Below are 22,720 nucleotides of genomic sequence, written 5' to 3'. Positions count from 1 at the left end.
AGACTGAAAAAGCCCATTTGCATTCCAATTCTGAAAAAAAGAGACATCCAAGACTGCAGCAACCATCAGATCACTGTATTAATTTCTCACTTGAGTCAAGTAATGTTCCAAATCTTACACAAAGACTGTTAACGTTTATGGAACAAGAAATTCCAGATGTTCATGCTGGATTCTGAAAAGGAAGAGGCATTAGAGATCATAATGCAAATTTACATTGGTTACTGGGACATATCAGAGAATTTCAGAAGAAAATCATCTTGTGATCATAGATTACAGCAAAGCTTTTGATTGTGTGGATTGTGAAAAGATATAGTTGCTTTTAAAAGAAATGGATATGCAGCAAGAACTGGATTTTTTGATGCACAAACCTACATTCTGGACAAGAGGCTACTGTTAGGATAGAATATGGAGATACAGAATGGTTTCCAGTTGGCAAAGGTATTAGATAAGGATATGTTTTATCTCCCTGTTTGTTTCAATCTCTTTGCAGAACATATCATAAGGAAAGCTGGATTACATTTGATGAAGGTGGGGTGAAAATTGGTGGAAGGAACATTAACCATGTGAGATACGCACACAACACCACACTGGCGTAATGCCCATTGGGCAAGGTGGGCAGCTGCCCAGGGCATCACCTTGTGGGGGGCATCAAAATGCTGGGTTCGTTTTTAGTTATTTTAGTGGTTTTCCATTTTTGGCCTGCAGGGGGCGCAGTTTTTAGGCTAGAGGCTCCAAAATTTCAGCGTATCATCAGGAGAGTGTCCTTATGCTACCCCCCATGTTTGGTGAGGTTTGGTTCAGGGAGTCCAAAGTTATGGGCTCCCAAAGGGGGTGCCCCTATCCCCCATTGTTTCCAATGGGAGCTAATAGGAGATGGGGGCTACAGTTTTGAGGGTCCATAACTTTGGCCCCCCTGAACCAAACTGCACCAAACCTGGGGGGTATCATTAGGGCAGTCTCCTGATGAGACCCTGAAAGTTTTGAGACTGTACCTTCAGAAATGTGCTGCCCCTCAGCATGCAACCCCCATTGACAGCAATGCAGAAAACTCAATGCAGAACAAAGATTCTTGGGCAAATTTCTAGGATGTTCCTGCAGGGGGTGCATTTTTGGATGTATCGGCACCAAATTTTCAGGGTATCATCTGGAGATGATGGCACCCCCCAAGTTTGGTGCAGTTTGGTTCAGGGGGGCCAAAGTTATGGACCCTCAAAACTGTAGCCCCCATCTCCTATTAACTCCCATTGGAAACAATGGGGGATGGGGCACCCCCTTTGGGAGTCCATAGCTTTGGACTCCTTGAACCAAACCTCACCAGACTTGGGGAGTAGCATAAGGACAGTCTCCTGATGATATGCTGAAATATTGGTGCTGATGTGTCTAAAAATGCACCCCCTGCAGGCACCAATGTCCTGGTGCAAAAAATTTTTTGGTCATGGTGGAGTGGCCGCCCATGGGGGGGGGGGGGCATCCAACTCAGGTTTTGCCCAGGGCTACAATTTGCCCAGGGCTGCCTCGTTATGCCCCTGCAACACCACGTTACAGGCAGAATATAGTGAAGACTTGAAATGACTGCTGATGAAGGTTAAAGAAGGATTAGAGCTAAACCATCAAGAAAAGTAATGACTTCTTAAGTGTAAGGATGTGTTGCTGGCAACCAGGATCAAGTTAATACATGCCACAGTCATCCCTATTACTATGCATGAGTGTGAAAGCTGGGTAATAAAGAAGTTGACAGGAAGATTCTTTTGAAATATGCTGTTATGTACATCATGGATTGCCAAAAAGTCAAATAAGTGGATTCTAGATTAAATCAAGCCTGAATTCTTTCTAGAAGCTAAAATGACTTAACTGAGGCTATTGTATTTTATCAGATGGCAAGAGTCACTGGAAAAGACAATAATACTAGGAAAAGTTGAAGGAAGCAGGGAAAGATGAAAGCCCAGCATCAGATGGACGGACTCATTCGAAAGGAAGGCACAGTCCTCAGTTTGGAAGACCTGAGCCAGGCTTTTAACAACAGGATGTTTTGGAAGTCATTAATGTATAGGGTTGCCATGAGTTGGAAGTGACTTGATAGCACTTAACATACATACCTCACAGGGTGGCTTACGTAGAGAGAGATATTTATTACGGCCTTTTGGCCAGCCAATAGTTTAAAATCAGAGTACATATGAATACATAGCACTCCACTTATACAAAAATATAATATAAATTAAAATCCATTATAAAATCTATTAATAAATAACATTAGCTTCAGGCATTATTACAGTCCTCATCACACAGTGCAGCTCTTTGTCTTAACAAGGACCTCTTTGTCTTAATAAGGAACTACGCTTGTTGTATACCTCACAGGGTGGCTGTTGCAAAGGTAAAATGGAAGAGGAGAGAATGCTGTTGTAAGCCATTTTGGGAGACAAGTGGGGTACAAGTATCTAAATAAATTAGTAAAAGCATTCCCCCATTCCCTCGGTACCTTCTTTGCATTCCAGGGCCACGCGAGACTCCAAGTTGTCCATTTGCAACTGCAGGCGTTTCAGTGTCCTGTCGGCATCCCGTGTCTTCCGTTTATAAGCCACCAATACCCCGATAATGGCGCCCAGAAGCAAACTACCTCCGGCACCTAACCCGACCAGAGCTGGCAGAGGCAGGGCTGCTTCGGGATAGATGTGTAAGGTGCCAGGGGAGAAAGCCAGGCCCCCCACCAAGATCTGTAAGGAGAAGACCAAGAGATTAGACCTGCCATAAGACTGTCAGGACTCCTCTGACGAATGTGCCCAACAGCCTGTCATTCCGCTTCTGACAGGGGCCAGACAGACTCCTTTGGGAACCTGGGACAGATAGCAACAGTCCTATCCTTGATGTTGGTCTCCAAATGGTATTTGAAGATACAGTGTCCCTAAACATGGATGTTCTACATAATTTAGAAAACCATCGCTAGTTTTGGGCTTAGCCTGGTGCACTCGTTGGGAGACCATCCATTTCCACCATCCAGATATTTGTGGGGCTACACTTCACAATGAAGTCCTCATTGTTGGGAACTGAACACCTACATTCAGCTCCACATGATCTTGGTAGAAAACAAAGTACCTGCCTTTCCTTGGGGAACTTCTCATGTTCCCATTTACAAGCTACAACCCCACATTTACAAGCTACAACCCCTCTGTCTAGACCAGTGGTTCCCAAACACTTGGGGGCTACTGCCCCCTTGGATCCCAGGCTACATCCCTAGCCCCCCCCCCCCCCGACACACACATATGACCAGACACCTCTTCCTGCATCAAAACTTTAAACACTTTAAACACACACATGTATTTCACAAATAAAACATGACTTAGTAAAACTAAACCAATTTAGTGAGCTGTTTTAGCACATCTCACGAGGGTATGATTGCATCTCACCAATTATGTTTTCACAGTTTTAATGGGATGGGTATTTTTGGTGCAGGGATATCAGCTTCTGGATATCAGGCACTAAGAAGAATTCTTATATCGCCGCATTCAGTCATTTTCATTCAGTTTCTCTGCTTGGGAAGAAGGCGAGTGACTGCACTGAAGACCGGCTCTACTAAATAGGATGTTGGTCCCACCCTGGGCTACACAGTGTGTAGAGGGCTGCTGCTTTTCCTTCAAAACTCAGGTGGATTCCGCATTGGGCCAAAAACAGTGGTGTAAAAACCCTTTTACACCGTTTTCACACCACTGTTTTTGGCCCCTGCGGAATCCGCCTCACAGTCACCAAGATGGAAGGACAATACCTTTTCCTAGTCAACTGGCCCTAACCCTAACCCTAACCCTAACCCCAACCACCCAAAAATTATCTGCTGCCCCTCTACTGCCCCCATTTCCACTCCCCGCAAGGGCAGCTCCACCTGCTGTGGGAATCCCTCGTCTAAACAAGTCCATCCCTGCCCAGAGCACTGGCAACGCTCCCCGGAATGCGCTGTCGGACTCCCCCACTGCCTCCCTACATGGGACGTACCATGACTGGCTGCTCCCCGGTTTGGCTTGGCGAGTCACACAGCAGCTGAGTCTCTGAGACGGTGAGGGTGCAGGGCTCCCCACCAATCAGAACCGTGTAGTTGAGCCGTGAGCTGCCCGACACTGCCGGGATCAGATTCCTGCCCTGAGAGACACAGGGAGATACAAGAGAGACGGAGAGAAGTTAAACTTAGGCAGATCGTGAGAGGGAGGACAGGAAGAGATGAACCAGTGGCCCTTTCTGACAAACCCAGGATAATGCTAATTGCCACTTGGGGATCAGGGAGGAATTTCCCCCCAGGCCAGATTGGCCCATGAGCCATTGTGCCTTAGGGACTACTTTACTGAGAATAAACTGAGAATTTACAAACATAGAGCTGGAAGGGATCTCAAGAGGCGTCTGTCCAGCTTCTTGCACAAGGCTGGAAATTCACAACTACCTTCCCTGCCACTCCCCCAGTGACCTCTGTTCTATACTCAGAGGAAGGCAAAAAACCTCTGCCTCTCACTGGCCTTGAAAGCCATTTTACTGGGATTACCATAAATTGGTTGCTGTTTAATGACACTCTGCATATGTAAGGCAAGGCATCAAGAGTTGTGAGATCCCGTGTGCAACTAGCAGATTGGCCGACAATGAAAAGAACGCACTCCAATACATCTAAAGCCACGCAAAAAACAAGAGGTCGACCAGAACGAGATCCTAACCTTGGTTTGGAGTGGATTGTCACACCCTTGCCTTAAGAAAGTTTACTACAGTTAAGCCAGAGAGGCCCCCATCCTGACTGCCTCAGTACCTTGAGGACCACGTGGGATCCAGGCTTAATCTCCAGGAAGCCACTGGGCCCGAACGGCTCAAAGCTGGGATCAGGGTAGTAGGTAAAAGCTGAGCGGTTCAGAGTTCGCACGGCAGCCACATCGTCCAGGAGGAAGCCAAACTCATCAGGGTGAGCGCCTGCGAGGGGCAGGGCCTGCTTCCCAGGTATGATGCCCGGGGCCTTGCACAACATCACAGAGTCATTCAGTACCTGGCAGCTCTGAAGGGAGGGAAAGGTGTGATGTTATGTACTTTTATTTTAGAAATACAGGCCAGATCAGATTTGCAATCTAGTATACAATCTGAAAATTATAAAATCTAATCACGTAACACTTATATCCTATTATTCTCTGATGTTATGGTTCCTGAATACCCTACTACCTAAAGGACAAATAATTCCACATGGTGGCAAGCTAAGATGGTGTAAGCAATTCCCAGTGGGCAGTCATCTGACTACTTCAGAAGAAGAAGAGTTTGGATTTATACCCCACTTTTGCAGGGAAATGGATGTGTTCTGCTCGGCTCCCCTGAAATTTCAACCATGGACCATACCCAGTGACGTCAGGCTTCAACAAAACTCTCCATCCTATCATGGAACATCACAGGATGGGGAAATAAATCTCCAAACTCATATTTCAGTGATTTTCTTACGAAAGCTGATATAATCCAAGAAACCTGGTCTACCCAAGCCATCCGCATGAAGGGTTATGAATCCTACTGCCTACCAGCGTCCAAAATATGCAGGGCTGGTCGCCCTTCCGGTGGTCTGTGCACACTGGTATCTACCGCTCTCAGTGCCAGTGCACTTTGGTCTCTCCCCCGAGTAGCCCAGGCCATTATGATCTACTGGGGGACTAACCCTCTGATTTTTGTCAATGTCTATACCCCCCCTGGTCTGCTAAAGAATCCCCTAGACAACATATGGGATAAACTATCCATTTTCCTTGAAGGTCTTGAATCTGATTATCCCTCAAGCGAAATCCTACTGTTTGGAGATTTCAACGCCAGAGTGGGCACTAACCTACTAACTCTCCTAGCACACGAGGGGCTCAACGATGCCTACTCCACCTCCCTCCTACTTCCCGCTGCAGGCTGGCAAGAAACTAACGGAACTGGCAATCAACCACAACAAACTGTGGTTAAACGGCTTGACAACTGACGAACACTCTCAAGACTTTACTTTTGTTTCCTCTATAGGCCGCAGTGTGGTTGACTACTGTCTGATCTCTCCATACCTGCAATCTAAGGTGCATTCTTTTTCTATACCCCCAGGAGCAGCAGTGGCGTAGGAGGTTAAGAGCTCATGTATCTAATCTGGAGGAACCGGGTTTGATTCCCAGCTCTGCCGCCTGAGCTGTGGAGGCTTATCTGGGGAATTCAGATTAGCCTGTGCACTCCCACACACGCCAGCTGGGGGACCTTGGGCTAGTCACAGCTTCTCGGAGCTCTATCAACCCCACCCACCTCACAGGGTGTTTGTTGTGAGGGGGGAAGGGCAAGGAGATTGTCAGCCCCTTTGAGTCTCCTGCAGGAGAGAAAGGGGGGATATAAATCCAAACTCTTCTTCTTCTTCTTCTTTTCCTCCACGGTAAATTGTCTCAAAGCGGCTTACAAACTCTTCTGCTTCCCTCTCCCCACAACAGACCCCTTATGAAACAAAAGAGAGTTAGGAGAGAACTACGACTAGCTCAGAGTCACCCAGCAGGCTTCATGTTGTAGGAGCAGGGAAACAAGTCCAGTTCACCAGATAAGAGTCCACCACAGGAAGGAGCGAGGAATCAAACCTGGTTCTCCAGATTAGAGTCCGCCACTCCTAACCATTATGCCATACTGGTTCAATGGGATGGACAGAGCCCAAAGGAAGGGATGAAGGGGAAATGAAGGGGGGAAAAAAAGGAAGGAAAAGAGAAGGGAAGGGAAGAGGGAAAGAAGGGAGGAAGGGAGGAAAGGAAAGGAAAGGAAAAGGAAGGACACAAGAAAGTGAGGGCGGGCGGAACAATTCTTGGCACTTTGCTTCCGACCTTCAGGATCCTTCTTAATACTTCAGAGACCAACAGTCCTCATTCCTGATCTGCAGGGGTTGCTTTTCCTCTGTTTGTGGGCATTGCAGAAAACTCTGCACGTAAGAAGTGAACCAGGCCTGCACCAAAGGAACCTTCGCTGGCAATAATGGTGGGGTGGCCCGTGGTGCTGCATAGGCCACTTCCATAGGGGAAAGGGAGGCATTGATGTTGAGACTGATGCCCGTGGGGCAGCAAGCCCCTTAGGAGGTGGCACGAATGCACTGTGGCTGTGCCCTCCCCAGAAGGCATAACAACCCCACTCTCTGGACTGCACTGCCCAATGGATCGGATAAACTTGGCTTTCCCCGGGTGATTCCCCAGCAGGCTTTATGGAAGAATCAAACATGGTTCTCCAGATTGGAGTCCGCGGCTCTTAACCGCTCCACCAATCGCAGGTTCTTCTTAAATGGTACAGCCCAAGAAACTCTTGATCCAGTATTCCAAGTCTCAGCTAGAACCCACTGGGAGGGCTGCATTTCTTCCTCCAACCCGTAAATGGTCCACGTTTCACTCGTGCCCTCTATTGATTGGGCAGCAGCCTGTATTTTTAAGGCAAGCATTCACAAAAACCACAATGAGCAGCTACCATCTGGGCGTCAGTCCCGGTCAATTACTTCTCACCCAAGCGCTCTTACCGTTTCAGCTACTAAACACCTGTTCCTGTTGACAGCGTATTGTGGGGAGCTTGGGACCCCAAAGCCTGATCATATAGGAATTGCATCGTTCAGTTTGAGTCGCCTGACTCTAATCTGTGGCTGGCCTTGCTTCTCAGACTCTCTCAGGCTCATCCGGTCCCCACATTCCACAACCCCGTAGTGTTGGGCAACCAGATAATGCAAATCACCTAGCTAGATGTAAACACTCTAACTGTCCTTGCTTTTCCCACCAGCTGCAAAGGGGGGGGGGGGTGGAACTGCTCAAATTATATCTCCTTTGGCTCTTTCACATTTCTCAGATCTGGCTATGGAAAAGTATGGTACATTGCCTTGTATAGACCTTCAAGAAAGACTACCATTATCAATATCAGAGTCTGGTCCATGCCTATTGACAGGCAACCTTACACTGAGAAGAGGCATCCCCACCTTCTCTTTCACGGAGGAGGAGGAGGAGGAGGAGGAGGAGTAGAAGAAGAAGAAGAAGAAGAGGAGGAGGAGGAGGAGGAGGAGGAGGAAGAGGAGGAGTTTGGATTTATATCCCCCCTTTCTCTCTTGCAGGAGACTCAAAGGGGCTTACAATCTCCTTGCCCTTCCCCCTCACAACAAACACCCTGTGAGGTAGGTGGGGCTGAGAGAGCTCCGAAAAGCTGTGACTAGCCCAAGGTCACCCAGCTGGTGTGTGTGGGAGTGTACAGGCTAATCTGAATTCCCCAGATAAGCCTCCACAGCTCAGGCGGCAGAGCTGGGAATCAAACCCGGTTCCTCCAGATTAGATACACAAGCTCTTAACCTACTACGCCACTGCTGCTCCTTCCAATGCCTCTTCCAAGATGGCTCCTGCTTTGGCCCGTCCTCTGTCATCTATACACCAAAGAACAACACTGCCCCCCAAAAAACTAAATTTCACACACACATTTAATGAATCAATTAATACAACTTTAATCAACTAAGATTTCTTTCATAGAGTGGCAGCTTTCTTAATACAGGGGATGGGAGGGTGGCAGAAAGAGGGCCATCTTGGGGCAGGGTCACAGCTTTGGCTTTTTATTACTCTTCATCTATTTTCCTCCTTCCTCCCCCCCTGCAGAATATTTATTTATTTATTTATTTATTTATTATTTGATTTCGTATACCGCCCTATCCCCAAAGGGCTCAGGGCGGTGAACAATATAAAAGCATATATAAACATAAATATATAAAAGTTTAAAATTTTCATTCTAAAACAGTATCCCACGAACCCATATGCAACCCTCCCAGAAGAGTAGTGGGTCCCGATGATGTGTGGGGACCCTATACAGCAGGGGAGGATGAAAGCAGAGGCACCCTTAGCGGCTGGTCTCTCGAGAGGCCAGTGGAACAATTGTCTTGCAGGCCCTGGAGACTCTCAAGGGTCCCTTGGAGGACAGCTGAGTGAGTAGAGTGTTCCCTGGGCAGGGGCCAGAGCAATGAGGCCCTAATGATGGAGGCCAGCCCATCATTGAGAGCCAGGGATCTCCAGTAAGTAGCCCCTCTACTTTAGGCTGAAGGTGGAAGGCACAAAGGACATATGGGAATGTCACGGTCCCAAAGGTACGAGGGTCCCAGGCCGCGTAAGGCCTTAAAGGTCAACACCAACACCTTGAAGATGATTCGGAACTCCACTGGGAGCCAATGCAGCTGGTGCAACACAGGCTGGATATGATCCCAGATGGCACTGCCTGTGAGCAGACGTGCAGCTGCATTATGATGTATCCTCAGTTCCCACAATCTCCACGGGGAACTCACATTGATTGTTTCGATTCCCCCGTAAGAAGCCCGAACTCGCGGTTCCTGGATTGTCTGCAGGTGGGTCCCACTCACTGTCAGACTAGTACTACCACTGTAAGAAGAAGAGAAGCAAGGTGCAAAAATCAATCCACAAACACGCAGGTATGAACTGCGGGGAGAAAATGCCAAAGAAGAGAAATCGTGGGTCAGGTGACGCATGCTACATCAAGTCTGTCTGTTTTCATCTCATGGTGGCAGCTACCAGGTGCGCTCCCACGACAAGCCAGTCCAGGGACACACCTGCACATGGGTGATGAAAATGGTCCTTTGCAAAGAAGTGGAGGGAGAAGTTGGAAATGTGGAGTTTTCTGCATTTCCCAGCTGTAGCCTCCAAGCATTTGTGCCTCCTCTTGGCACTGCAGACATCATCATCATCATCATCATCATCATCATCATCATCATCATCATCATCATCATCATCATCATCATCATCATCATCATCATCATCATCATCATCATCATCATCATCATCATCATCATCATCATTAATTTGATTTAATATACCGCCCTATCCCCGAGGGGCTCAGGGCGTTTTACAGTATAAAATATCATATAAAATCATACATACAGTTTAAAACAGCAGTTATATCCTAAAATAGCGACCCACAAAACCCTTACACAACCCTCCCGAAAAAGAATAGTGGGTCCCGATGGCATTTGGGACCCATATGGAGCAAAGGGGGAGGGGGCACCCTCAGCGGCTGGTATCTCTCCAAAGGCCCGGTTAGGAACAACTTCGGTCGTACAGGCTCCTGCGGAATTCTCCAAGGTCCCGCAGGTGCTCAGATGGTAGATGAGTAGAGTGTTCCCACTCAGGCCGAGGCAGCCAAGAGTCGTAGAAGCGCCCTGGCCCGAAAGTGGAGGCCAGCTGCGTCATCCGAGGGCCAGGGACCTCCAATGAAGTGGCCTCTGCTGAACGCATGAGGGTCGGGCTGGGACATACGGAGGTATCTGCGGTCCCGAAGGAATCACGAGGGGTCCCAGGCCGCTGTCAAGGCCTTAAAGGTCAACACCCACACCTTGAGAGATGATTCGGAATTCAACCTGACATCCCAGGTGGAGTGGACCATATCCTAATCCATACTGCTGTTAGTCGTGGTGGAGTCAATCACTGTACATTTGGTGTGAATTATAGAATTATATAAAATATGTGTAAACGTCCTTCTATATCTCTTCCCTCTGTTCCTCTGACAAAAATACTATAATTAGAAATAATTGGTAGATAGTTCTGTGCAACATATTGTAAGTTAAAGAGCATGGAGACAGATGGGAAGAGATATAGAAGGACGTTTACACATATTTTATATAATTCATACTCACACAAATGTACAGGATTGACTCACGATAACAGCAGTATGATTAGAATATGTCCACTCCACCTGGATGTCAGTTGAATTCCGAATCATCTTCAAGGTGTGGGTGTTGACCTTTAAGGCCTTACGCGGCCTGGGACCCTCGTACCTTCGGGACCGCATTACCCCATATGTCCCAGCCCGACCTCTGCGTTCAGCAGAGGCCAATTTACTGGAGGTCCCTGGCCCCTCGATGACGCAGCTGGCCTCCACTCGGGCCAGGGCCTTTACGGCTCTGGCGCCGGCCTGGTGGAACACTCTACCATCTACCATCTGGGCCCTGCGGGACCTTGGAGAATTCCGCAGGGCCTGTACGACCGAGTTGTTCCACCGGGCCTTTGGAGAGACCAGCCGCTGAGGGTGCCCCCTCCCCCTTTGCTCCATATGGGTCCCAAATGCCATCGGGACCCACTATTCTTTTTCGGGAGGGTTGTGTAAGGGTTTTGTGGGTCGCTATTTTAGGATATAACTGCTGTTTTAAACTGTATGTATGATTTTATATGATATTTTATACTGTAAAACGCCCTGAGCCCCTCGGGGATAGGGCGGTATATTAAATCAAATTAATAATAATGATGATGATGATGATGATGATGATGATGATGATGATGATGATGATGAAGGGAACTGAACAAAATGAAGCAGAAAATCAAGCAGGTGCATCCAATCCCTTACGCCCCACCAGCAAGATATTAAAAGGCTACTTAGGATGGAGAGCAGATTTTCATATTACTTTAGGATGGAGAGCAGATTTTCATATTACTTTAGGGCAGTGGTCAGGGACACACACACACACACACTATGTAATGGATTTGCTAATATAGGAATACAATTTTAGGGAAATGGGTTGCCAAAGGAGAAGCGAGTCAGAAAAAGGTTGGGGGCCACTGGTTTAGGGGCAGAGGTGTAGAAGAAGCGTCAGTATTTCTGTCAGCCAACAGTATGAGTGGAGGGAAAGGAGGAAAGGAGCCCTCGTGATCTTTGAAACAGAGCTCCATTCCTGCAGTTATCCTGCACACCCCAGCACCTAGGTCCATGGTGGCGAACCTTTGGCACTCCAGATGTTATGGACTACAATTCCCATCAGCCCCTGCCAGCATGGCCAATTGGCCATGCTGGCAGGGGCTGATGGGAATTGTAGTCCATAACATCTGGAGTGCCAAAGGTTCGCCACCATGGACCTAGGCCAATAGACCATCCAATGGGAATGACAAATGCTCCACCTGGAAGTGTGAATGGGAGCACTGTGGCAGCCACAGGCTGGTTTCTTACTTGGCAATGCTCCAGGCGGGCTCTACCGCTGTGACGACCGGGTCGGGACTGTAGCGGAAGAAGACGGTGCTGTTGATGCTGATGCTTGCGCGGTCGATGCGGAGGCTAATATTTGCGGGGCCTGGCCCCACCACCGAAGAGGGAGACAGGCAGGCAATCTCCCCTGCGCTTCGCCTTGGCAAGAACAGGGATCGGGGATGGGGGAGGAGAGGAGAGGAGAGTTAAAATCACTGCCCATAAAAAGACAGGGAATAATTTCATCCCAAAGAGGACAACCTCCCTGCCAAAGACCTTCCCCTACACCTTCACGGGCACCCTCTACTCCAGGGGTCCCCAACACTGTCCCCCACCAAGTGTTTTTAGGAAGTGGGTGGGGTCGGGCAGGGCTTTTGCCCAGCAAGGCTTCTGATTGGCTGTGCAGATTTTTAAAATATGCTGCTCTGGTAGCAGCTGCCACCCCAGCACAAGGATCCACGCTGTGCTACTAAAGCTGGGCCTTGGCAATCGTTTTGGGGCTGGGGCTGTCTCCTGCAGCTGCCATTTTGTAGCAGCTGTTTTGTCGCTGCCCCAGGGGCGTAGCTAGGGAAAATGGAGCCCGGGGCAAAATCTGAGTTTTGTGGGGGGGCCCCCCATATGGGCAGCGTCCCTCCCCCACCACAACCAAACAACATTTTTTGCACCAGGTCATCTCAAAGTCACCATCACATTATAGAACAGTGATGGCGAACCTTTTCGAGACCGAGTGCCCAAATTGCAACCCAAAACCCACTTATTTATCGCAAAGTGCCAACACGGCAATTTAACCTGAATTTTAGTTTTCGTTTAGAAAAAACAGTTGGCTCCAAGGCATGCATTACTCAGGAGTAAGCTTGGTGGTAGTTGGTGGCTTTGCTTTGAAGCAACCCTGCAACTCTTCCAACGGGTGAATCACAACCCTAGGAGGGTTTACTCAGAAGCAAGCCCCATTGCCAGCAACCAAGCCTATTCCCAGGTAAAGGATTCCATGAAAACCAGTGGGGTTTAACAGCGCTTAACAGGGTTACCTGCACTGCTTCCCCAAAACTAGGGCCGTTTCTGCATGGCCACGCTCGGGGGTGCGTCGGCGTATATAACGCCGACGCACACACACACACACACACACCGGGACCGTTCGTGCGAACGGTCCCGGTAGGGGCAGGGAAGATGGCGCAGCGCTGCGCCGTTGCCTGAACGACGTACCTTCCCTGTGACCTTCAGGCTCATTGCCCAGGCCAGGGGACATGCCCCCCCTGCCCTGCGTGACAGCTCTGGAGTCGCAGGGCAGGGGGGCGTGTCCCCAGGCCTGGGCGACGCGCTGGAAGGTTGCAGAGAAGGTATGTTGTTCGGGAAAGGGGGGGATGGCGCCTTCCAGCCGCTGCCGTTCGCACAGCTGTTTCCAGAAAACCTCGCTCGGGGAGCAAGGTTGGGAAACAGCGGCTTTGCGCTGCTGGGGGGGAGCGAGGGCGGCGCTGCTGCGATGCAGCTGCGCCCTCCATGCAAACAGCTCCCTAGGGACAGCGTTTTTGCCGTCCCTAGGGCGCTGTTATTGGCCCGTGCGGAAAGGGCCTAGGTCTTAGGTTTAATGCTAACAATCGAGCCTAGGCCAGCCTAGATGTGTGTGTGTGGGGGGAACTCTGTTTGTGCGTGCCCACAGAGAGGGCTCTGAGTGCCACCTCTGGCACCCGTGCCATAGGTTCGCCACCACTGTTATAGAACATGCCCCAACACACAAATCTGAACACACCCAGGGCTCCCTAGTTTAAACAACATTGAAAGTGATGCTATTTTTTGAAGGGGGGGAATCCACCCTGAAACAGCATCACTTTTAATGTTGTTTAAACTAGAGAGCCCAGATTCTTCTTTTAAATCCACCTTAAAGGGAGAATCTGGGCTCCCTAGTTTAAACAACATTGAAAGTGATGCTGTTTCAGGGTAGATCCCCCCCCCCCAACAGCATCATTTTCAATGTTGGTTATCATGGGTTCTCTGGGCTGCGTGGCCGTGGTCTGGTAGATCTTGTTCCTAATGTTTCACCTGCACCCGTGGCTGGTATCTTCAGAGGTGTATCACAGAGAGAAGTCTGTTATACACTGTGTCCAGACTTCTCTTATAACAGACTTCTCTCTGTGATACACCTCTGAAGATGCCAGCCATAAATGCAGGCGAAACGTTAGGAACAAGATCTACCAGACCACGGCCACACAGCCTGTAAAACCCACAACAACCAGTTGAATCTGGTTGTGAAAGCCTTCAACAATACTTTCAATGTTTTTTTTTAATCTAGGGAGCCCAGATTCTCCCTTTAAATCCACTCCAAAGGGGGTAGATTTAAAGAGAGAACCTGGGGAAATTTTGAGGGTGCCTGTCAGGGGAGCAATGTTTAAGCCAGGGGAAGGGAACCTGCGGCTCTCCAGATGTTCAGGAACTACAATTCCCATCAGCCCCTACCAGCATGGCCAATTGGCCATGCTGACAGAGGCTGATGGGAATTGTAGTTCCTGAACATCTGGAGAGCCGCAGGTTCCCTACCCCTGGTTTAAGCTAACAGTACCAAAATTTTAGGCTATCTTCAGGAGACTCTCCTGATGAAACCACCCAGGTTTAGTGAAGTTTGGTTCATGGGGACCCTCAAAAGGGTAGCCCCATTACCATTAGCTCCCATTGGAAACAATGGAGGATGGGGTCACCCCTTTTGAGGTTCCATAACTTTGGACCCCCTGAACCAAACTTTACCAAACTTGGCTGGTATCATCAGGAGAGTCACCTGACAAATTTTGGTGCTGCTAGCCTAAAAGCTGCGCCCCCTGCAGTCCAAAAATGGAAAAAACCCTAAAAAATAGAAAAAACCACAAACAAACCTGCAATTTTTGTGCCCACCGCAAGGGGGCGCCCAGGGTACTTGTCCCCGGATGTCCCCATGGAAGCTACGCCTCTGTGCTGCCCCCCCCCCAATATCAGGATTCCAAATGTGCTCGCAGGCTCAAAAAGGTCAGGGATCGGTGCTCTACTCCCACTGCGCTTTGCTGCCTCCACCATTTCAAGACAACGGTTATGCTTCAGGAGCCCCCAAATTTCTGGTTAGCTTGTGGGTCCTCTGCCCCGAGGAACTACAGAGAGCAATTAAATGGGCTGAGAGGCTTCCAAAGAAAACAAATAGGAGTCTGTTTGACCTCCATTGATGACACTCTGTTGGTAACACTTCTTTCTAGCAACCTGGATCTTTCTAGCAACCTGGATCTTTCTAGCAACCTGGATCTTTCTAGCAACCTGGATTATGATCGCATGCCACAGCTTGATTATCATCTGGAGGTAAATAGAGCAAGAATATCACACCCGCTCTGCAGTCGTTCCATTGGCTGCCCATCAGTCACCAGGTTCAGTTCGAGGTACTGACAAAACCCTCCACATCCTGGGACTCTCGTATCTGCCGGATTGTCTCTCCTGCTTTGCTTATCTGATCAGAGCCTTCTGTGGGTGTCACACGACAATCCGGTAAGATCAACAGCTGCCCACCCACGGGGCTTTCTCTGCTGTGGCCCCCATCTTGTGGAATGGCCTGTCTGAGGAGGTTGGGGAGGCTCTCATGCTTTTCACATTTAACAAATGAATTGGGAGCATTTGCAGAATATTAATTCTACTGTGGATAATCTTCCTAACCATGACATTTTCCACTTCTCCCATCTCTGTAGATCTTCATTTCGACTTGTCCAAACCTTTTGACAATTCTCTTTTGGACCAGTTACATTTATTCCCAAATATTGGACTACCTTTTCAGTCACGGTGCACTCTGCTATCATCCCTAATTCTCCTTCTTGTCATATGGAGTGTCAAAATCCCAGTCTTATTTTTGTTCCGTTTGTAACCAGAATAAACTCCAGCTCTATGAGTACTCCATGACATCGTCCACATAGCAGAATTAACTACATCGTCCACATAGCAGAGTTATTCAGGAAAGTACTTCTACGAAGGTAACAGGGTCATACTATAACAGGCTGGTTCAGAAGGTGTGAGGAACAGGACTGTGGACCAAAGCACTGTATTTTAGGTCTTACTGTCTACTTGCGGCATGTACTGCTGTGGCATTTATTTGTTTGTTTGTACCTTGCCTTTATCCCCCATGGGGACCCAGAGGCTTACACTGTTCTCCTCTGTGGTATCCTTGTAACAGTCCTGTGAGGTAGGCTAAGCTGAGAGTGAGTGACCTTAAGGTCACCTGGCAGTCTTCCACGACAGAACAGGAATTCAAATCTGGGTTTCCCAGTTCTAACCCTAACCCGAACTCCAACATCCTCTCCTCTACACCAGGCTTTTGAGGCAGACTGTGTGGCTCAGTGATAGAGCGTGGGTCCTGCATGCAGAGGGCTCCGGGTTCACATCTCTGCATCTCCGGTTAAAAAAGAATCAGGTAGTGCGTGGCGTGGAATATCCCTTCCTGGAGAGCTGCTGCCAATCAGAATACTCCACGGAGAGCAGTTGCCAGTCAAACAGACAATTCAGAAGCTTCTGGACCCAGTAGTGTGACTCAATATAAGTGAGATTGGTATCTATAGTATGAAAATGCTTTTTCATTGCTTGCTTGCCGTTTGTCATTGAGTGTGTATCCAAGAGTGCACCTTCACTGTCTGGGCCCTTCTGCTGTTCCTCATACTCCAACCCTCCTCCAAATCAAAAGGCAGCCCCTAAAAGTACCTGACCAGCCGACACGGCGCTCCCCGGATTGCAATGCTGACGTTGCTCCCAGCATCCAGGTGGGTTCCTAGGAGGGTGATTCTAGTACCACCTGAGGCAGGGCCTCGTTCTGGATCCACCCCATAAAAACTGGGGTTCTGAACAGGGGAACAGAAAGAAATCAGTAACCGATCACCTGCTAAGACACACTGTTCAAGCAGACACGTAAACTTTCACTGTCCCAAACAGGAATTAACTAATGGGGGGGAGGGGGTAGACCCTACAGACTTGTCTCCTCCTCAAAACTCGCTCAAATGCACGGCGGTAACTGCTGTCGAGTATTTACATGTGTCTCATATTGTCAGGATGCTTCTGGGCTGCTGGGGCTGCTTAGCACCTTGGGCCTACAGCGGGATGGGAACTGTATTCTGTGTGTCATTTCTTGCAGCTCATACCAGCAGGTGCTGGCCAAGGTCAGCTCCGACGGACTTTTGCTCTTATCAAACTGACTGCATATTTCATAGTCTGTTCTCATGGGGGGAGGGGTATCTTCACATGTCATATTACTGATGTTTGCGTGCGGAAAAGGCAATTTTGGCTTTTCCAAGCGACTCTCTGGATGTATGAATAAACTTCTGTTCTCTACAAGGTGTTGTTTCTTTCACCGGAGTTTGACACATATTAAGAGGACAAAAACAGTGGCTGCTGGGGGATTCATAACTTTAAAGTCAATAATGAAGAAATTGAAATTGCTCAAAGTTTTCTATTCCTTGGCTCCATCATCAACCGAAGAAGAAGAAGAAGAAGGAGAAGAAGAAGAAGAAGAAGAAGAAGAAGAAGAAGAAGAAGAAGAAGAAGAAGAAGAAGAAGAAGAAGAAGAAGAAGAAGAAGAAGAAGAAGAAGAAGAAGAAGAAGAAGAAGAGGAGGAGGAGGAGGAGGAGGAGGAGGAGTTTGGATTTATATTCCCCTTTCTCTGCTATAAGGAGACTTCAAGGGCTTACAAACTCCTTTCCCTTCCTCTCCCCCTTGTGACGTAGGTGAGGCCGAGAGCTGAAAAAACTGTGAATGGCCCAAGGTCACCCAGCAGGCTTCATGTGGAGGAGTGGGGAAACAAACTTGGTTCATCAGATTAGAATCAGCCGCTCACGTAGAGGAGTGAGGGATCAAACCTGGTTCTCCAGATTAGAGTATACCTGCGCTTAACCACTACACCACACTGGCTGAGACTGCTTGACTCAATGAAGGAGGCCACAGCCTTCAGTGTGCAAGGCCTGAGCAAGGCTGTTCCTGACAGGACATCGTGGAGGTCATTAATTCATAGGTTTGCCGTAAGTTGGAAGTGGCTTGAAGGCACTTAACGCACGCACGCACATGCACATGCACACACCAGTTAAATATGGAATCCACCAGCAGCCCAAATTACCACGAATGTGAACAGTGTGTCCGACTGGGTCCGGTAATCAGCACTGCAGTCACCTACGCAGAGCTCCACGGGCCCAGGGGAAGGGTCGGGCAGCAGCGACGGCTCCAGTTCACACACCAGCCTGTGGAGGGAGTGAGAGGTCAGGCCCCCCTCCCCTCACTGATGCCCCCCCTCCCACAGCTCTCCACACCCATTCCCAAAAGCACCCTCCATTCAGGGGTGTAGCTTTATAAAGTGGTGCCAGGGCTAACCCTAGATGCTGCATCCCGCCTCTGAGCTCCACGTGGAGATTAGGAGCAGGGCCAGCCCAGCCCACCCTACCCGGCACATCTCCACGTGGAGGTGGAGAGTGGGACCGGCCATGTGGAGATGGGGGCCTGTTGGGACCTGTTTGATGCTCACCTCGGCTCACCCAGGTTCAGCCTGCAACTGTATACCCTGCTCGTTCTAGAAATGTCTGCTTCCTCTCTCATTCCCTGCCCTGTGCCTTGACCTGCTCTCTGTGGCACGACGCTCCCAATTCTCAGCCTGCCCTCCACCCAGCCAGCACCCACCTCTCGGCACCAACGTATTCAGCAGGAAGGGAACTACACCTCACGCCAGCCACACGAACCCCCACCTCGTAGAAATGAAGCCCCAAGTTCTCGCCCCAAATTGTCACCCGTGTTCCCCCTTCCTTGGGGCCAGTCAGGGGTGACACCTGCAGAAAGAAGAAGGAAACAGAAAAGGAGAAACAGCATTCATTTGGGGGGGGGGGGGGCAGCAGCCATACTCCCGTGTTCCAATGTGGAGAACTTTGGACAGAGAACAAAGTTGATGCCTCAAATAAAGATTTCTTATAAAGATGCATACATTTCTACAATTTATAATCCACGGATTTGTTTTTTCCACATGCAGTGGAAGGAAGCCACCAAAGTATTCATCATGAGCGTTGGGTGAAGCTGGTGGTGCTCCAGAAAAAATGTCTGTTGCACTGGGGCTCAAAAACACACCAAAAATTAAATGTTGAAATATTAAATATATCTATATCGGGGCTAGAGGTGGAAAAATAAAAGAGGAAAGAAAAGGGGAGGTTCTCCACATTCAGTGGGTAGTGTACAGATTACCAAATTATTTTTTATTTTATTGTATTTTGTAAGCTGCTTTGAGCATGACTATAGAAAGGAGGAGTATAAACACTTTTGATAAACAATTTAAAAACTTGCCATCATTGGGTGGTATATATTGTAGACCTGGAAGTGCCGTGGCAGTGCTCCCAGATTAAACTGCATCTGTACGAAAAGCCCAAGGACGGCTTAAAACCCCCTGCTGACAGGGAACACGGCGAGAGAGAAATCCCACCCTCTAGCAAAAGCCACCCTTCAGAGAATCCGTCAGCAAGCAAACAGACTCCAATGGAAGAGATGCCGGAACCTATATAGAAGGGGTGGCAAACCTTTGACACTCCAGATGTTGTGGACTACAATTCCCATCAGCCCCTGCCAATTGGCCATACTGGCAGGGGCTGGTGGGAATTGTAGTCCATAACATCTGGAGTGCCAAAGGTTCGCCACCACGGCTATATAGCATAAAGTGCTGGGGCACCATGCTGGGGCAATTGAACGTAAAGACTAAATTCTTCCTGTGCACCGTTGAGTTTTCTTCTTTTCTTCATGGCTGCCTAAATGGCAGGAAATGAAGCCCTACACGCTGGAGAACTGGAATTGAGTCACCCAGCTTGGGATTTCAAGCTGGCAAAAGGACCAACACTCAGAAAGCATCGGAAGAAGAGTTTGGATTCATACCCTGCCTTTCTCTCCTGTAAGGAGACCCAGGGCGGCTTACAAACTCCTTTCCCTTCCCCTTTCCACAACAGACACTATGTGAGGTAGGTGGGGCTGAGAGAGTTCTGAGAGAACTGTGACTGGCCCAAGGTCACCCAGTAGGTTTCATGTGGGGGAGCAGGGAAACGATTCCAATTGGCCAGATAAGAGTCTGCCACAGATGCGGAGGAGTGGGGAATCAAACCCTGTTCTCCAGATTAGAATCCACTGCTCTTAGTGACTATGTTACACTGACTCCCACGGGATCCCATTTTGACCTGTACAGAGCTATGGGAGGTGAGCTGTACATCCACGGCTGCTATGTAAACATAATGCACATCTTTGAGGTGGGAGTAGGGGACCTGGAACAGGTATGATCCCGCACTCCTCAACATGCAAGCTTGCCCTTGACATGCAGAGTCTATCTAGAGCTGTGGTGGCGAACCTTTGGCACTCCAGATGTTATGGACTACAATTTCCATCAGCCCCTGCCAGCATGGTCAATTGGCCATGCTGGCAGAGGCTGATGGGAATTGTAGTCCACAACATCTGGAGTGCCAAAGGTTCACCACCACTGATCTAGAGCGCTAGTATGGGAATGCAGATGTTCCCAATTTGCAGCCACATCTGCAGGGAAGAGCCAGGTGGAGATGCTGCCTTGGTTTTTTTTTGGGGGGGGGGAACACATCTTATTCCAGGATGGGATCTTGTCCTCCATTCCAAAGATAGAAAGAATAGGAAGCGACTGTATAGGATGAGAAATAGGCAGGCCAGGTTTTCCTTACCTGGGTGATGCGGGGGTGGGCACAGCGGGCACCCCTTCGGCCAGGCGGCACCCAGTTCTGCCGGGGAGCAGGACAGTGAGGGCGCAGGAGGCAGCGATGCTCAGGGACACACCAGCCACACTCGTAGCGGGGCTCGGACTTGAGGCAGAGCCCGCAGCTAGAACGCTGGGCTGAACACTTGTACAGCAGAGCTGGGGAGAGAGAAGGAACAGGCCGGTGACAAAGCACTAGGACCCCCCACCCCATTCTCCTGAGCAAAACCGGTCACCTGCTATTCACCGCAGATCGGGGTCCCACCGTAGTGCCCGGAGGGTATCGTGGTGCCCGTCAACACCTTCCCTGGTGCCCACCAAGTGTTTTGAAAATGGGTTAGGGCCAGGTGGGGCTTTTGCTAGCAAGGCTCAAGGGGGGGGGGGGCACCATAAAACCTGAGCCCTCTGGGGGAGGGCGGTTTATAAATATAATAAATAATAAATAATAAAACATCTGGAAAGCCTAAACTTGGACAGAACATCAGTCCACATGCTGCAGAAAGCAGCACTTCTAGGAACTGCACATATTCTACGCAAATACCTCTAATATCCTAGGTCCTTGGGAAGGACTCGATATTCAGAGATGCATTCCAGACACTTGTGCTGTGTTGTTATGTGTATAATAATAATAATAATAATAATAATAATAATAATAATAATAATAATAATAATAATAATAAATAAATAAATAAATAAATAAATAAAACAGCTGCAACTTGGGGACACTTTCCATAAACCCCCCCTGTTTCCATAAACCCTAATCCTTACAGCAAAGAAAGAAAGATCAGAAATCAAGCGCAAGGACGCTCCTGAGAATAGTACCTTTGAACCCGGGTGGCTTGTCAATGGCAAAGTCTCCATCCCAAATCACGTCGAAGTCCAGCGGCAGCTCCCCCACTTCCTCTCCCTCGTACCAATACTGAGGAAAGAGATGGGTTGCCAGTTAGGAACGGTCTGAATAGAGCCGGCGTGGGTAGTGGACTCTAATCCGGAGAACCAGGTTTGATTCCCCGCTCGTCCTTACGAGCAGAAGACTCTTAGCTGGTAAACCGGATTTGTTTTCCCTGCTCCTCCATGTGAAGCCTGCAGGGTGACCTTGGGCCAGTCACAGTTCTGTCAGGGCTCTCTTAGTCCCACCTGCCTCACGAGGTGTCTGTTGTGGGGAGAACAGCCAAACTCTGCTCTTCTTCCTTCCTTCTGTGGAGAGAACACCCAAGCACCTCAAAACCATCCAGTCGACCGTCGTCGGTGTAGTCTGCCAACGACCCTCACTTCAGACCTTTCCTCTTCCGCCACATATCCAGGGCCACACAGTGGTGAGAGTGTGGAAGCAGGATCTGCCAAGATTCAGGTCCAAATCCTAGCCTACCTCACAGGGCTCTTGTGAGAATAAAATGGGGAAGGGGGACCCTTGCATGCTTCCAAGAGCACCTGGAAAGGAAAGCAGGCTAAAAATGTACTAGGTAGATACAGATACCACCGAACAGGCTCACTCCCCCCTAAGTATGAATAAGCGCTCCTGCAGATCGCAGACTAAAAGGAAACATATGCCAATTTACTCAACTTAGAATAGATTGAGAGTTTACAAACTCTTTCATGTTGGCCCCCCTCTTTTATATCTGAAGTGGCTCCTGGGCTCTCAGCACGCCAGGTGGCCTCCACAGGGATGGGAAAAGGCACATACTCCTCAATGCGTCTCATATACTGTCCGCACACACATAAATAGGTGTCAGGCGGAAGAGGAAGGAATGAGTCCAGTTCTCTCCTGGCTGCTCTGCCCTTTCACTTCTTCCCCAGCCGATTCCTGCCAGGTGATGACTGAGTAATGGGGAAAGTTCATAGGGTTGCCACCTTATGAACGTTTTTAGGTCCTGGTGATTTGTGTTCTGGTGTATGGTATTATCAGTGTTGATGCATTTTATCTATGGTTTTAAGCTGTAAACCGCCCAGAGCCCTTCGGAGGTGGGAAGTATAATAAATAGGAAGTATAAACAAACAAAATCCAATAAATAAATAAATAACCTCCCTGCGGGACCAGTGGCGTAATGA

The 22,720-nt window shown here is 48.9% G+C and overlaps 1 protein-coding gene across 1 annotated transcript in view; it reads right to left on the bottom strand.

The window, feature by feature from the left end:
* LOC125428040 (plexin-A3-like) overlaps positions 1-22,720 on the bottom strand; it is an 88,382-nt gene that overhangs the window by 14,237 nt on the left and 51,425 nt on the right. The window contains 10 exon segments of the mRNA XM_048487616.1: positions 2,477-2,711; positions 3,982-4,125; positions 4,775-5,014; positions 9,278-9,371; positions 11,944-12,117; positions 16,651-16,787; positions 18,053-18,173; positions 18,607-18,752; positions 20,640-20,830; positions 21,494-21,590. Coding sequence (XP_048343573.1) covers positions 2,477-2,711; positions 3,982-4,125; positions 4,775-5,014; positions 9,278-9,371; positions 11,944-12,117; positions 16,651-16,787; positions 18,053-18,173; positions 18,607-18,752; positions 20,640-20,830; positions 21,494-21,590 — 1,579 coding nt within the window.

Source organism: Sphaerodactylus townsendi, linkage group LG03, assembly GCF_021028975.2.
Source record: "Sphaerodactylus townsendi isolate TG3544 linkage group LG03, MPM_Stown_v2.3, whole genome shotgun sequence".
In the NCBI taxonomy this organism is placed as follows: Eukaryota; Metazoa; Chordata; class Lepidosauria; order Squamata; family Sphaerodactylidae; genus Sphaerodactylus; species Sphaerodactylus townsendi.
The sequence above is the reverse complement of the archived record's forward strand: the minus strand, read 5'-3'. Positions and strand labels throughout refer to the sequence as shown.